The sequence below is a fragment of the Pterocles gutturalis genome, unplaced genomic scaffold (assembly GCF_000699245.1).
Source record: "Pterocles gutturalis isolate BGI_N339 unplaced genomic scaffold, ASM69924v1 scaffold31763, whole genome shotgun sequence".
Classification (NCBI taxonomy): domain Eukaryota; kingdom Metazoa; phylum Chordata; class Aves; order Pterocliformes; family Pteroclidae; genus Pterocles; species Pterocles gutturalis.
The window spans coordinates 51918-66624 of record NW_010124085.1 but is presented as its reverse complement, the minus strand read 5'-3'; the positions used below and the strand labels follow the sequence as shown (position 1 = coordinate 66624).

Below are 14707 nucleotides of genomic sequence, written 5' to 3'. Positions count from 1 at the left end.
TTTTATAAAACATCGTGCCATGAAGGTAGAAAGGGTCTCTGAGAGAACTGGGAGTAACTGATTGCAAGTTGGCCAGATGAAACCGGAGGGTCCTTATGCTGACCTGCAATCAGACCCAGACACAGTGTCTGGCCGGACAGCTAAGAGGAAAGCCACTCTTCCATTTATGTCATCTGTTTTACAATCTTATTAGTTTAATTCATTTTACTTGGTATTGTTTATTAACGTTGTATATTTCTGCAATTACAGGATCATCTCTAGTATGTTTATAAAATACAATACATGATCTGTTTTCCTTATTCAAATGCCAAAATATTTCCTGTGCCTTCATTCCACTTCACTGAAATAGGCTGATCTAAAACAAATCTCCCCCAAGCCTGTATTAAAGCACCTCCCAAATGTCTTCTCTTCAAAGATAATGACCTCTATTAGAGGAGAAAGGAAAATAATAACAGCATAATGCTTTCTGTAATTTCCATACCATTTACCATTCCAAGGCTGAAGATCGCGTTTACCAATGAGCCGCCTTTCCTGAAGTGATCTGTCATGTGCTCCAGCCAATTTGCTTCTAAGCTGTTGACAGTCTGCCCATTCCTAGTGATCCTCATAGGGATAGTCACTGTATAATACTGGCTGCATCTTTGTGGGGTTTTTGGCTTGTTGAAGAGAGCGAAGATCTCTGCTTCTACCAAAAAGTAAAAAATGGAGTAATGCAACAACTGTATCATGAAATTTCAGCTAAAACAACATATAACCCACTGTTTGCCCTTGCCTGATTACACTGGGCAACTGCAAAAAATACTTTGGGTTGCGTTATCTCCTTAATACATTTCTGCAGTGTCCAACACAGTAGGGTCCCAAAACCCAATATGATATTTTGATTGCTGTTACAATATTTGTTACTAATAATGGATTCACTGTTGATAATAAAACATTTAAAGACTATAACACCGGAGTACTAATGCACAACTCCCCTACTGGAGTTATCAGTGTAAACCAAGATAGGAAAACACGCTCCACAGACTGCTCTAAGTACTGTCCGCAGTCACGAAATCACTGAAAATCAATGCACAGAATACCTTTATTTTTCTACTGAATTAATTGTTTAAGAACTGTGAGATTGAGGACAGTTCAAATATGAAATCTTACTGCAAATTTAGGAGGAACTGCATTCTGTAGATTATGGTCATTAAACTGAAGTAATAAATAACTTGGTTTTGATAATACAATGGCAGGGAACCAGCAAGTAGTAGTCTCATCTAAAGAAAATGCAATAAATCATTAATGTAGAGACTATGCTACCCAGTTAGTTGATTTACTCTGGGTCTGAGCCAAGGTGAGACATTAACACAACAGCAAATGAATTTTGAAAGTGGAATTGTGAAGGATCTTACAAATTAGAACATTTTCTAAACTCTGCTCCTTATCTCCTCTAGAGTATCATAGGAACAGTTAATATAGGCTTACCATTATAAAAAAAGTCATTGTTAACAGCAAAGCTGAGCTTTCACAGCCCTAAAACTGGAAGTAAGTTTAAGTGCACATACACCTTCCAAATTCTCAGAAGGGTATAACCATCAATAAAATTACCAATAAAAAATTTTTGTACATTATTATTTCACTTATTAATGGACATGGAAATTAATAATAAAATTTCTATTGACTTCCAAATGGCAAAAAAATCTCCCAAAATAAATTAGTATAAAAGGTAAAGACATTATATGAATTTAATTCATTCAATAAGCTCCTCTTGTTTCAAAGTTGTTATTATATTCTAATCTCAAGTATTAAAGAAAGAGATGTCAAGAGAAATGGATAGATTGCTCTCTAACAAACATCACTGAGCAAGAAGTCGTGTGTAAATTGAAAAAGATACTGGAAGGGAGAAGGTCGGAGACAGACTAGCAGCACTGCTAGAGAGAACTAGAAGAAAGCAGGAAGCTTACAATGTAACCAAACACGAAAAAGAGACCTAATGATCTCAGACATGAACCATGATTCAAATGGAGTAGCAAGGAATAAATTGTTAACATGAATCCTCTTGTTATTTACCACTTGTTTAGAAAGAACAAAATTATTATAATCTTAACTCAGAAGAGCATACACAGAAAACTTCTATGAACGTTTTGATTCTTACCCCCAAAATAGACTCATGTGGGAAACAGAGATCTTTTGGTGTATATGAAGACATTACATTAACAATAGCAAATCATGGAACTGGAAAATTGTAGAGAGATGATAATTTGGATTTGACACTGGCCTGTTGACAACATGCATTTAAAATGTGTGTGAGCCTTTCAGTGGCTGATGTGGTTTGTCACTATTACTGAGTGTACAACACACCAATCCTAACCGCTGCTCAAGGCATTACTGACAACAGTTTTCACCAGTGAGCCTGACTGCTCAAGCATGGACAAAGACACCTTCAGTTTGGCTCTCAGTAACACAGCACTTTTGGACATATCATTGGAATATCTGTGCCTTGTTCACAGGCAAATAATTTCCGAAGAGCCCTTTAATAAAAGTGAAAGTGAATGAGCACTACAAAATATTCAGGAAAAAAAACTGAGGCAGCATAAAAATAACACTCGAGTAGCATAACACCTAAAATAAAGAACAAAATTAAGATTCCACAAATCGTAAGAAATATTAAATCTTTTTTCTGAAGTTTTCTGTAGAGAAGAAGGAGTTCAAGAGTGGTAACTTCCTCTGGAATAAGTAGGCTAACTGGAAAAAAAAGAAACACCTGATGCGTTCTGCCTTCATGTTCCCAAGGAAGGATGGAGAACTGGTGCCAAAGATTGAAATACATTTTCCATGGAAGGAAACGGGAGTGCTGTAATAACAAAAATTCACATAAGAGCAATAAAGAAATCAGCAATGTTGTACCGGCAATAGATTTGGAAAAACCCTACTATAGGTGAACTGCCACGTAAAACTGCCTTCTCAGACCTTCAGTCTTGGAAAGTATGTACATAACTCACCAATTTGAAAAACTGTATGACAAATAAATAAATACAAAAAGCACTCAGAGAAAGAAAGAGAAATAAGGAAACTGAAGGCCTTTTTAAAATAAAACCTCTTATCTGGCCAATCAGCAGCTGTAGTAAAATCCTGGAGTGTTACAGATAGATAGAAGTTGGGAAGATTAGAGATGATCAGCTTCACATTACACAGAAATATTAAGAACATGGTTACTTGTAACAAAAGATTTCCACTGTTCAGTATGGAGAAGAATAGCATCAAAAAGATGATTAAGCCTGCTAGGTTAACCCACTCAAAGACAGCATATATAAAAAGAAAATCTGATTAGAGTTGGAGATAGCCAACTTAGAACTATAAAACTAAGAGGCTTTATAATGTGTAAGATCTAGTGTAAACCAGAACAAATTTTTCGAATAACAGCTATGTTTTGATCAAATCTGGCTGTCCCCTTGCCCAGCAAAAATTGAAGAAAGTACTGTGAAAGGTTACTAGAGTATGATCCAAACCTGATGGTGAAAAGCTAATTACATCAAAATGCAACGGAAACCAAGACAATAGTCCTAGGAGGGTATAATGCAAAGGCATTCTCGTTCCTACATATAAAATCCCCAAAGGGGCAGGACTGTTTGAATCTATGTAAGACATAAAGAATAGGGATAAATTAATGTCAAGGACAATACTAGCTGAAAGGAATGTAGATGGAATTTCCTTACGTACGTTTGTAGATTGTAAGGAAAGTAAGCAAAGTGGTAAGAGAAATGAGTACATACTGTTTTCTAGGATTTAAGCAAATATGAGGTTTAAGCTGGAAACAAGGCAACAATATTTTTTTCTGATGACTTTTCATTTTCTGAATTGCTCTGGTCTACATCCTATTTTGAACTACAACTCCTGCTACTGAAGCAACCTCTGAGCAACAAACACCTTAAGGGGGGTACTTGGAGACCTCAGCTGAGACTTTTGGTTTTTGATGGCATAATATGACATTTAAAAGTGGAAAGCACACCTGAGGAGAAATATGTCAAAGAAATGAATGAAAGAAAACTGGTATATGAAGAATAATCTCACAAAAAAAAAGAGAACTGGAAGGCAAATTATTAGGAGCACCATTACCAAGAGGACCATTATTATGAATTAGCAAACACAAGCCATTAACAAAAATAACTGCTGCTTTCCAGTAATTACAATTCTGACTGTAGCACTGACCCCAGTCTGACTACAGGATACTTAGGAGACTTCAGATTCCTGCTGTTCCTGATGTGGTTTAATTTCAGCTACCTGTTCACCTGCTACAAAGTGGCTAGCTGTGATATGGCTTTGTGACTTATTCCTTCTATTGCTGCAAAATTTTGTCAGGCAGATAAGAAGGGCTTTTTATTCAAATGGACAAAAAGGATACAAAGATCAAGAACTCTCAGGGTACCACAGCTAATACCAAAATGAACCAATTCAGCTGAACAGCAGACAAGAATAAGTCTTTACACTCAGGCATACAAGTGGGCCATAACAAAGTCGCACCTGCTTGTATCATCTCGTAATTTGCCATCTAACTTACACTCAATTGTTGTGAACTGTGTAACCACACTGAAATCAGATTGAATGGCTCATTCGGTGCATCTTTTCTTTCTTACTACACTGGTAAGGTTCTTTCTGCATCCCCACTCCCCAAAAGGAGCCGGGAAGATAACTGAGGTAATTTTAACTTGGCTTTTATATATGAGAGGTCACTACAATACTTACTGCCAGTAAGCGGTTTTAAGCATCGTGCTGGTGTTTCATTCTCTGCAAGTCCATTCGGCTTGTCTGCTGCTTCTGTTACACTTGGGTTTGCATGTTGAAACTGTTCCTCGTTTCGCTTCACAGACTTGAGATTCAGCTCTTCAGCAGCCTGTCCTTCACCTCTCCAGCCCTCCCTGGATGTGCCATATTGGTCAGCACTTTCCTCACTCAGTGCTGGAGTACTGCATCCATTAATGCCATCTATTTTCTCGCCATCCAATGAAGCATGATCCTCAGGGTAATTTGAAACATTTTTATTATCTCTTGATTGCACAGAGTTGTTACTGGAGGGTGTCAGGGAGGTGCTGACAAGACAGTTCTTTTGGGAATGGTACTGAGGTATAATTCCAACAAATTTCAAGCCTTGACTTGCAGCATCTTGAATCTACAAGTCAAAGAAGATTAGATTTTTAACTGTCAAGCTGTCTTGGCTAAATAGAAATACAGAAAATAACACCATTCAAGGCAGCTAGCGTGTCATTTTGCTTCTTTTGTCCACTACCGCAAGAAATTGTCACGTTAACATTTACAGAAAAAGTTTCATTCCAGAGAAGCAGGATGAAAAGTTCCCTAAATTGCCTGAAATAATGTGAAAGTGGAGGAAAAAAGAAATAAGAAAAAAAGAGAAATCAGAAAAGAAAAAAGAAAAAAAGAAGAAAAAAGAGAGAGAAAATGCCTACATATTTCTTCACAAGGGATAAAGTATCTGTTGGAGAAGTTTATTTATGCTAGGTTACCAGAAGTGGTATTACTCACAAAGTTTTAATACCAATCTTATGCAGTCAGGGACTTAATATTATCTTCTGCTGTTTTAGGTGTGTGATTATGACATTTATGCAGGGAAAAAGGTCATTAATTCCCTCTGTTATATGCACCATTAAAACAACAGTTGTTGTTTGTCCTATTCTAGATTGAGACACAAATGGCAAGTCTTCACATAATGAGTACATAAAAGCAAAGCTTTTTCAATACATTACTTTTGGGAAGATACAGAACTCAGAAGAGAAAAAGGAGTTGTGAGATGAGCTAAGAAGAAGAAAAACGGAAACTAAGGGGGACTATTATTAATCCTGTACACTTTATGTAAAGGAGGAAAATGAAGGAATCAAATCACAGAAGATTCTTAGAAAAAAGCACTGGGCTAGTAGTAATGACAACCAGATAGAGAGGGAATTAAGTAAGGAAGGTTTGAGATGAAGCAGAAAAAGAAATCTCTTTTAGGTAGACTCAGCACCATGGATGCACCATCCATTCAGGTCACCAGCCTCACACTCCTCAAACCCAGGAGAAGCAGAAGTGAGAGCCAGACTTCTGTGAAAACATGAGTGTCTGCCAATTCATTTATCAAAATCACCCACTGAAAAGGAAAGGTTTCCATGTAATGTATACTCTTCATATAATATAAAATCTAAACATGCATGAATATTTCAAAAATAAATGCCTTGAAAATGGAGAAATAATCTGACTTTCCCTGCATACCATGTAATTCCAGAGAGTTAAAGTGTCTTAATTATTTTCCAAGGCTGAATTTAGTATGAACTTATGTGAAACAGTTCAGGCCTTTTTTTCAATAGCAAGTAAATAGGAAGAATTTTGTACAACTTTTTTTTTTTTTTTTTAATTTAAGAGGAAGCTCATTTCTGCATCTTCCCTACCGAGAACTTTTTTTTTTTTTTAAATGAATCATCTACTTCCTGGTAACATGTTACTGTTCTGAACACAAAAACCTACAGATGATACCTGATCAACAAGAAGTTCCTCTTTCAAACCACTATTATATTTTCCATGTTAAGTTAACTCTTAATTCCGTTATCACAGGAACTTAAACAGAGCTCTCCAGGAAACAAGGCAATGGTCTTCACAGGTGTTCAGCCTGGCAAACATGGGATGCTGACTTAATTAAAAGCTCATTGCTAAAGAGGACAGTAACCTCCACATAAAAACGCTACTAGCAGTATCCTGATCAAATGAATATGTCTACAAAGAAAGTTAGCATGTAACTAGCTTGCTCAGAAAGGTTTAAGTGAATGTCAATGATCGATCCATTCATAATACGCTTAACGGCCCTGACTCCCTGCTGTAACTTTACAAATACTTTTTTATACAATGATAGTTACAAATTCAGTTAAACTTCTATCAATGATCTACAGACACGTCACTACATTTGTTTAGTAGGTTGTAGGGCAGCTCATTACAGAAATTTAACTAGTATGTAACTATTAAAGAGTTTGAGGGTAGTACGTATGTAGTAATTTTATTTGTCTGGGTGAATAAAGATTCCTTGTCAAGCTGTATCAGACTCTCCCATGCTGTAATTTGGATGACAACAGCTTTCACAGCTATTATAACAATTTTTTACGGTCTTGGCTCACTCAAAAAAAAAAAAAGTGTTTGTTCTAAGGAATACCTGATGCTGAGGTTTTTCTTCTGAGGCTCTTGTTCTCAGAATGGAAACAGAAGGAACTAAAGACTGAATGACAGTCTAAGCTGTATTAGCCTAATAGTTTATCAGAAAGACAGGAAAAAGAGACTGTATCTTCAAGGCCCTTTCCCAATAAGTTAATTGGTAGTATACAGAATACAAAATCTAATTTAAACCTATATTTCAAATTTTCCCAATTACATAAGGGAGAACCAAGCATCTCATTATGCCAATTTAACAGGAAATGTTACATCAACAGTGCAATGAAAGCTGCAGAACAGCAAAGTGATGCATCAGCAGATGCCAACAGTCAGTGCAATGAAAGCTGCAGAACAGCAAAGCGATGCATCAGCAGATGCCAACTTTCCTTACAACTTTCCACAAAACCATGAAGAGGCTAGGTCTCATCATAAATAAAGTATAAAGCCGGAACATTTTCAAGCTACAAACATAGACAATATGATTTTTCAGCATCCTGTTGAGAGCTTAAATAGTACAAAATTATAGTTGCTTTCTGTCGTGGTTTAACCCCAGCCAGCAATAATCACCTCACAGCTGCTCGCTCACTCCCCCCAAGTAGGATGGGGCAGAGAATCGGAAGGGTAAAAGTGAGAAAACTCCTGGGTTAAGATAAAGATGGTTCAATGGGTAAAGCAAAAGCTGCACACACAAGCAAGGCAAACCAAGGAATTAATTCACTACTTCCCATCAGCAGGCAGGCGCTCAGCCATCTCCAGGAGAGCAGGGCTCTGTCATGCGTAACAGTTACTTGGGGAGACAAATGCCATCACTCTGAACATCCTCCCCTTCCTTCTTTTTTCTCCCACTTTATATGCTGAGCATGACATCATACGGTATGGAATATCCCTTTGGTCAGTTGGGGTCAGCTTCCCAGCTGTGTCCCCTCCCAGCTTCTTGTGCACCCCCAGCGTACTCGCTGGTGGGGAGGTGTGAGGAGCAGAAAAGGCCTTGATGCTGTGTAAGCACTGCTCAGCAGTAACTAAAACATCCCTGTGTTATCAACACCATTTTCAGCACAAATCCAAACCACAGTCCCATACTAGCTACTGTGAAGAAAATTAACTCTACTCCAGCCGAAACGAGCACACGTTCACATTCAGAATGAATTATGCGTACATTATGAATTATGAAGCATGTGTACATTCACATTTCCTGTTTCCTGTATTTGCAATATTGAGTATTTGAATTATAAAAAACAAAAACCCAGACTTAAACAAGCTCAAACCTCAGTACCCGGACAGATTGTGCACAGGAGATACACAGAGCAGAAGGGCTATTTCTACCAGCCACCTGAGGTTTTTGGACCCTTTGAGGCATCCTGCACTGGTACACACAGACAGATATGTTCCAGCCTTTGGGGAAAATATCTTAGCAGATGCGGTGTTGGGAATCAGTAAGAGGGCAATGCATGAGAGAAAGCAGGGGTAAAGCTGAACTGAATAGGAAGAACATGATCCTACTTTGACAGGGTCACCCAGAAAATATTCCAGATTGGATAAATACTACAATTACTTGCCTTTATGTGCCAGTTTAGACTACTAACAAAGGTTACTAACAAAGGACCTTGTCATACCACGTTGTATGACTAAATGAGAGGAAAAAGCATAAAAAGCAAAACAACTGCATTTCCACCACTTACCACATCAGACAAAATCTAGATTAAAAACACCCTTACGTGATCCATACTAATTTCAATTTACCACATCAGACAAAATCTAGATTAAAAAGACCCTTACATTACGTGATCCATACTAATTTCAATCGTTTTACTCACCTTTTTTGTATTTTATGCTACATACTTGCTCTTTACAACTTGAGAAATTTTTAAAAGGGAAATTCCAGCAAAATTTAAAATAAAAAAAAAAATAATTTCCCAAATAGGAACAGAAACATTTTTATTGCCTCATAAAGTGCTGCTTGGCTATAATAAACAGGTCTCTGTCACTAACGATGTTATTGTTCAACAACAGAAGCAGAACCCAACTCATTTATTTCAATCTGGATAAACCCCCAAGTGGGTAGATCCAAATCAGTTTATAACTCACTTGCAACAAACTGGATTTATGGTGGCTTAAAAATAGAACCTGCTTAAAGAAGGGGTGAAATTTCATGTGTACAGAGGCCGAGGCCGTTAAAGAATTTAATGTCATCCCTGTAATTTGCTTGATTAGAAACCTGGCATTTCCCCTAAAGGGAAAAAAATGACAGATCTGGCCTTTGCTATCTGTGAAATAAATATCAAATCTCCCTAGCAGAAATAGGAACAAGCACCATGTCCAACCCTGATGTCACTGCCTTAATTGAATTTTAGCTGAGGCATGTCTGTTAATATTTCTTAACATTTGTAAAGTATTATTGTTTATTTCAGAACTGACTGACCACTACTTTATACTGCATTTGGAAAAAAGAAACTATCAGCAGCACAAAGCAGTGCCACTAAACATTATGTTCATGTAGCAAATTAATGTCTTATCTTTTTAAATACTCTGGTTCTCTTGAAGGCTCCCTACCTAATTAGAAAATGGCTCACAGTCTAATTTAAAGATCTGTGAAACCACACCTGGCAACATTACGGCTGAATGATTAAATACTCTTTTCTGAAAACGACTTGTTTTTAAAACATAGACCTCACAACCATGAAAGAAGTGCAGAGATTCCAGGCTGAAAGCTCATTTTCAACAGCCATATACAGGTTTTCTTTTCAAATCTACTTAGAATAAAGACATTTGGCAAGTTCACTGTACAGTACACATATTGTTTGTGATTCTGCGCTTCTTGTTGCATTATCAGCTCTGTAATAATCTCATATTCATAGCAAGCATGATGGTACTACTTATAAATATAGAAGCTCAAGGATATAGATCCCATGCTGAACATAATCATATACTTTTGTCAGCTTTGGTAACTGCTTACAGGGAGATTCTGTACATTTCTCCCATGGGATGGCACACAGCAAATCAAACACTTCCCACAAGCTCAGGATAGTATTCCACCCACATCAATAAACATGGGAAATAATGCACAGCAATTTAATAATGAGGATCTCTCTCAGATAACTATTTTCAAACAAACTATTTAATAAGACAAGTATTAGGAATTCCTATTAACTCTTGTATGCCAGGAGCTGGTAATTTTTGGGATGCATCCAGAGGAAAAGCAGTTTTACTAATGTCATCAGGTCACCCCAGTTTGTACCAGCCCTAAAGGGTCTCAAGGCTTACACTTCCTGACGATCTGTTAAAAAAACACCTTCAAAACCTAGGCATTAGGACTGGACATTTAATTAACAGGTTTGCTACACGGTTCATGATATAAGAAGGTACGAAAAGAATGCTGTATAGCAACGTGGTAAAAGTGACTGCTGCTAATATAAAACCAAACAACAGAAACAATTTATAAAGAGCACACATAGTAAAAATGTGCTTGGAGAAAGGACAACGTTCTCTATGTGCAATGAACTGATTTTCTGATGGTCAGATGTATCGAGTTAGCTCTGCAGCAAACTAAGAGAAAGACTGCTACTTAGTCCTACTGATGGGAAAACATACGGCTTTTGAAACAATAGCTGGGTTAATTTTTCTCAGAGCTAAAATCTTCTTTAAGCCAAGCATAAGCTGTCTTAGCCAATAAAATAAATTCCTGTCTATTTGTTTGTTGTTTTTAAAAGAACAATGTTAGAGGCATTAGATCTCATGTGTACCAGAAACAAAATCACTGTATTTTTCTATCTTCTTTTTAGGATTCAAGCAAGTCTCCTTTGACAACAGACATAGCACCCAGGATATTCATGCAAAGAACATGATCTTGTGGTTTGATGGGAACACTCAGTACTGCATGCCAGGAGTTGGACCTGGAAAAGGATGTCCAAGATTACTGTCTTTCAACCGTGTCCTCCTTCATTAATATTTAGTAGTACATGTTTCATCACAAACGCTGAACATCCCCCTTCTAGTTTGTTCACTTCTAAAAACAGACATTTAAAATTAAGACAGGCTTTTAGTTTGCCTCTGATATTTTCTGTAGGTCTCACATGCTGCTGCCTGAGAAGACAGCAACAGTCCCAAGAGTTTACTGCTTATTTTAAATCCAATTAAGCTTAGTTAATGTTCTGAAGGAGGGGTTTAGATATTTCTAAATGACTCACGACTTCTGTGACTTTGGCATTTTTGCATCTCTACTACTAATTACAAAAAAAAGATAATTATACTAATAAAACAGCAAAGCAGCAATTGCTAATCATTTCTCTGCCCTGTTACTCAGACTGCTTCATTACTGGCAGGTTTCAATTCTAACTAGCATGTTCTGTCACTTAAGCCTGTACCTCCTATGCATTTTTAACCTATTCCAGATTACACACACCAATTCTGAACTTGAGATATATTTATATGAACATAGGCTATCTAAGTAAATATAAATGTAGCTGTTAGAAAATCAAATACCAGTCTGCATTCAGGCTTTCAAATTACCAAGTATTTTCATCGTCAATCACATCAAAATGGGCTATCAGGGATAAAACACTGGAGGGATGCCTTGAAAAATGTTACCATAATCCCAAACCACAAAGGCATCCTTTAAGCAGTGTTGTTGACAGTGTTTATATTGATACTTCCAATGAAAACCTTGACCAGAATTTTACCCTTCAGAAACTTTAGATAAGACTATTAGAATAAAGTTGATAGATCCAAGAGAAGATAACAGAATCCAAAAACAAACCCAAAAGTTAAAAACTAATCAGTTTCTTGAAGAAACACTGTCATTTCGTCTTTGCAGTACACAGCCCATTCAATGGAAACATTGATTTGAAACCTGAAGCTCTTGCTGCATTTGTCGTAGAGCGTAACTAGGCACTGAACAGGGAAAAGAAAGCAAGCTTTGCAGTTTTACAACATGTTCATTGGTAGTAGCATCTGCAAAAGAGAACTGAAAGCTACAAAGAGAACAAGGAGAAATTTAGTGAAGCAAGTAACTCCTGAAACCTACTGCTATGTCAAATAAACAGAAGATAGGCTGGTAAGACAGTACTGCCAAGGGATATTAAGTTACAGTGAGCTGTATGTCTCCTGCTACTGAAGCAAGGCAGTGATGAGAGTAACAACTTGAAATTCCTCTCCAGCTTGCATGAGCTGTACACATTCATTCCTGAGAACAATATAACGATACTAAACACATAGCACAGCGTAGTGCAAGTACAGTTGTTCCTTTCAGCGTATCTCACTAGATGACAACTCTTGAAACCACACTATCTCATCCTCTGTGGTCTTGGGTGCAATGATGCTTCTCAAAGTATTGTCTTATTTTAGCATCTGCTCCTTCACAGAGCTGGCAAAGGGTGATCTTTGTTGGACACAGGCTACAAAGGTTCTGTGACTGCAGTACCTGCCCAAAAGCCATTTAACATACCCATGTCCTCCCATTCTTGCTCTAAACTCCGAAAAGAAATTCTGAATGTATCCAAGCTATTCCCAAAAAATTGTTTTAGACCTGGGATAAACGGCTACAGAGCAGCCAGCTATGTTAACTTCATCCAAACACCTGAAATACACTGTCAAAAAAAAAGTTCATAGAAACTCTGTCCCAAGTGCTTGCTCTAGAGAACAGGCATTTTCAAAATGCAGACCATGTCTTGTGTATGAATCTTTTGAGAGAAACACCAATACTAGTGGGTGAACATACGCAAGGGGAAAATAAAGATTTATAGAGATGGGTGGTTGAGCATTGTCTCTAACAACCATTTTAGCTGGATGAACACAATTCAGTGCTCTTTGTAGAATGTGATAAAACAGTCACTTATGATCAACTAGCACTTGTGTTTCAAAGCTGGCACACTGGTTTACTCCATCTCTGTCCTAAGCAACGAAAAGAAAAACCCAAAAGGTTCAGGACAACAGGAATATTTTAAAAATTAAGAATTCAGTCTCAAACTTACAGACTTTACATTTAATTTGCAGGGAGCACTTTATCCTTACATAAACCAAAGAGTGTTTCTTTAAAATCACATTGTTTCATCAAGCCATCTGTTGCTTGTAGACAAAATTGCAATTTGAACAATTTGCCCACATTTTATTTTAGCACAGTATAAAATAGTCATATTTACTGTTATTTTTTTAAAAAGTTTTTTTTCCCACCAGACCCAAGTGGAATCATTAAAAACATCAACTACATACTTTATAACATCTATTTTTATCTTGGTCAAGAGGATGACTCTAAAAGCTGCTAGGGGCAAGGATTATAAAAGCACAAACAGGCTCCTGGGAGAGTCCTGAAAATAGTTTTGCAATGTTCATGGAAGATATATATCAACACCACTCTTACAGAGCTTAGTCAAAAGAACACAAGTTGAAAGAAGCTTAACCAGGAACAGATGTTTCCCTTCACACCAGGCTGCTTAAAATACAGTATATGCTATTTTTTACCATCTCTTGTTATATATACACTTACAAAATGTTAACAAAATGCACTTTAATAAATATTATCACAGCAGACACAAACAGCTGAACCACTGATGTGGAGTTTCAACTTCTGCTTCCTGACCATATCTACTTCTAAGATCCAAATACTTAAAAATAAAATCGGGGCTCTGTTTGCACTGAAAACATGCAGAAAACAAAGCATTCAGCTAAGTGCTCAGCAATGGTTTTCATTACAATGTGCTAAAGAAATAAAAGTATTGTTCTTTTGCAAATACCCTGGAGAATGGAGGTTTTGGGGTGGGATTTTTTTGGTTTGTTTTAAGGATGGAAATGATTTTAGAAAAGGTTGAGATCATATCTAGATAAGTAATCCTAGGTAATAAACAGTACTCTAGAGGGGTCATTTTCTAGCCACAGAAGTAAATTTGAACTGCTTATTCATTTGAAAAACGGCCCTCTGAGCAACACTGAAGACTCCATTTCTTCCCTCTTCTATCTTTTGCTGCCACCTGCTTGGACTGCATACCCTTCAGGAAATTTCTGAACAGGCCAGCTAAAACATATCTAAAGTCAAGAATAATGCTTAGGATTACCATAACCATCTAAGGAACTCTGGCACCACTTCACAGAATAGGTCCTTGTAAGACTGCAGCAACAGTCAAGAAATCTACCAATGGTGTAGTGCTCTTCAGAACACATACACTGCATCTCTTTTTTCCTTCTAAAAAAGAAACCTCAATGCAAAGATTAAGAGCTGAAGAATAAGAAAATACAAGGAAAAAGAGACAAGAACGTGATTCCTAGTGATTATAAATAAAAAAAAAAAAAATTACAAGCTTAGCAATTTTTGCATTCTTTTTTTTCTAGGAAATAGCAGACTTTTGTCTTCTCATTTGCTTGTCATACTGTTACAAACACAATTTATATATAAAAAGTACATATTATTTTGGACAAATTTGTCCTATGACACATTTCTCATCTTTCACATCTTTTTGCTGTTTCATAGTTAGATGCTGAAGAGGGTTTTAAATTATTTTGAACTTGTGGCTTCTGAGTTTTAATATCACTTTCACATACTACATGGATATAT

The 14707-nt window shown here is 36.9% G+C and overlaps 1 protein-coding gene across 1 annotated transcript in view; it reads right to left on the bottom strand.

Annotated features, from left to right (window-relative positions):
- Positions 1–481: 481 nt before the first annotated feature.
- Positions 482–14707, bottom strand: part of LOC104465206 (raftlin-like) — a gene marked incomplete at its 3' end in the record, with an annotated part of 57173 nt that continues 42947 nt past the window's right edge. The window contains exons 4-5 of the mRNA XM_010078158.1: positions 4726–5149; positions 482–685 (exon numbers count right to left, since the gene is read on the bottom strand). Coding sequence (XP_010076460.1) covers positions 482–685; positions 4726–5149 — 628 coding nt within the window. The remainder of the gene's footprint in view (positions 686–4725; positions 5150–14707) is intronic.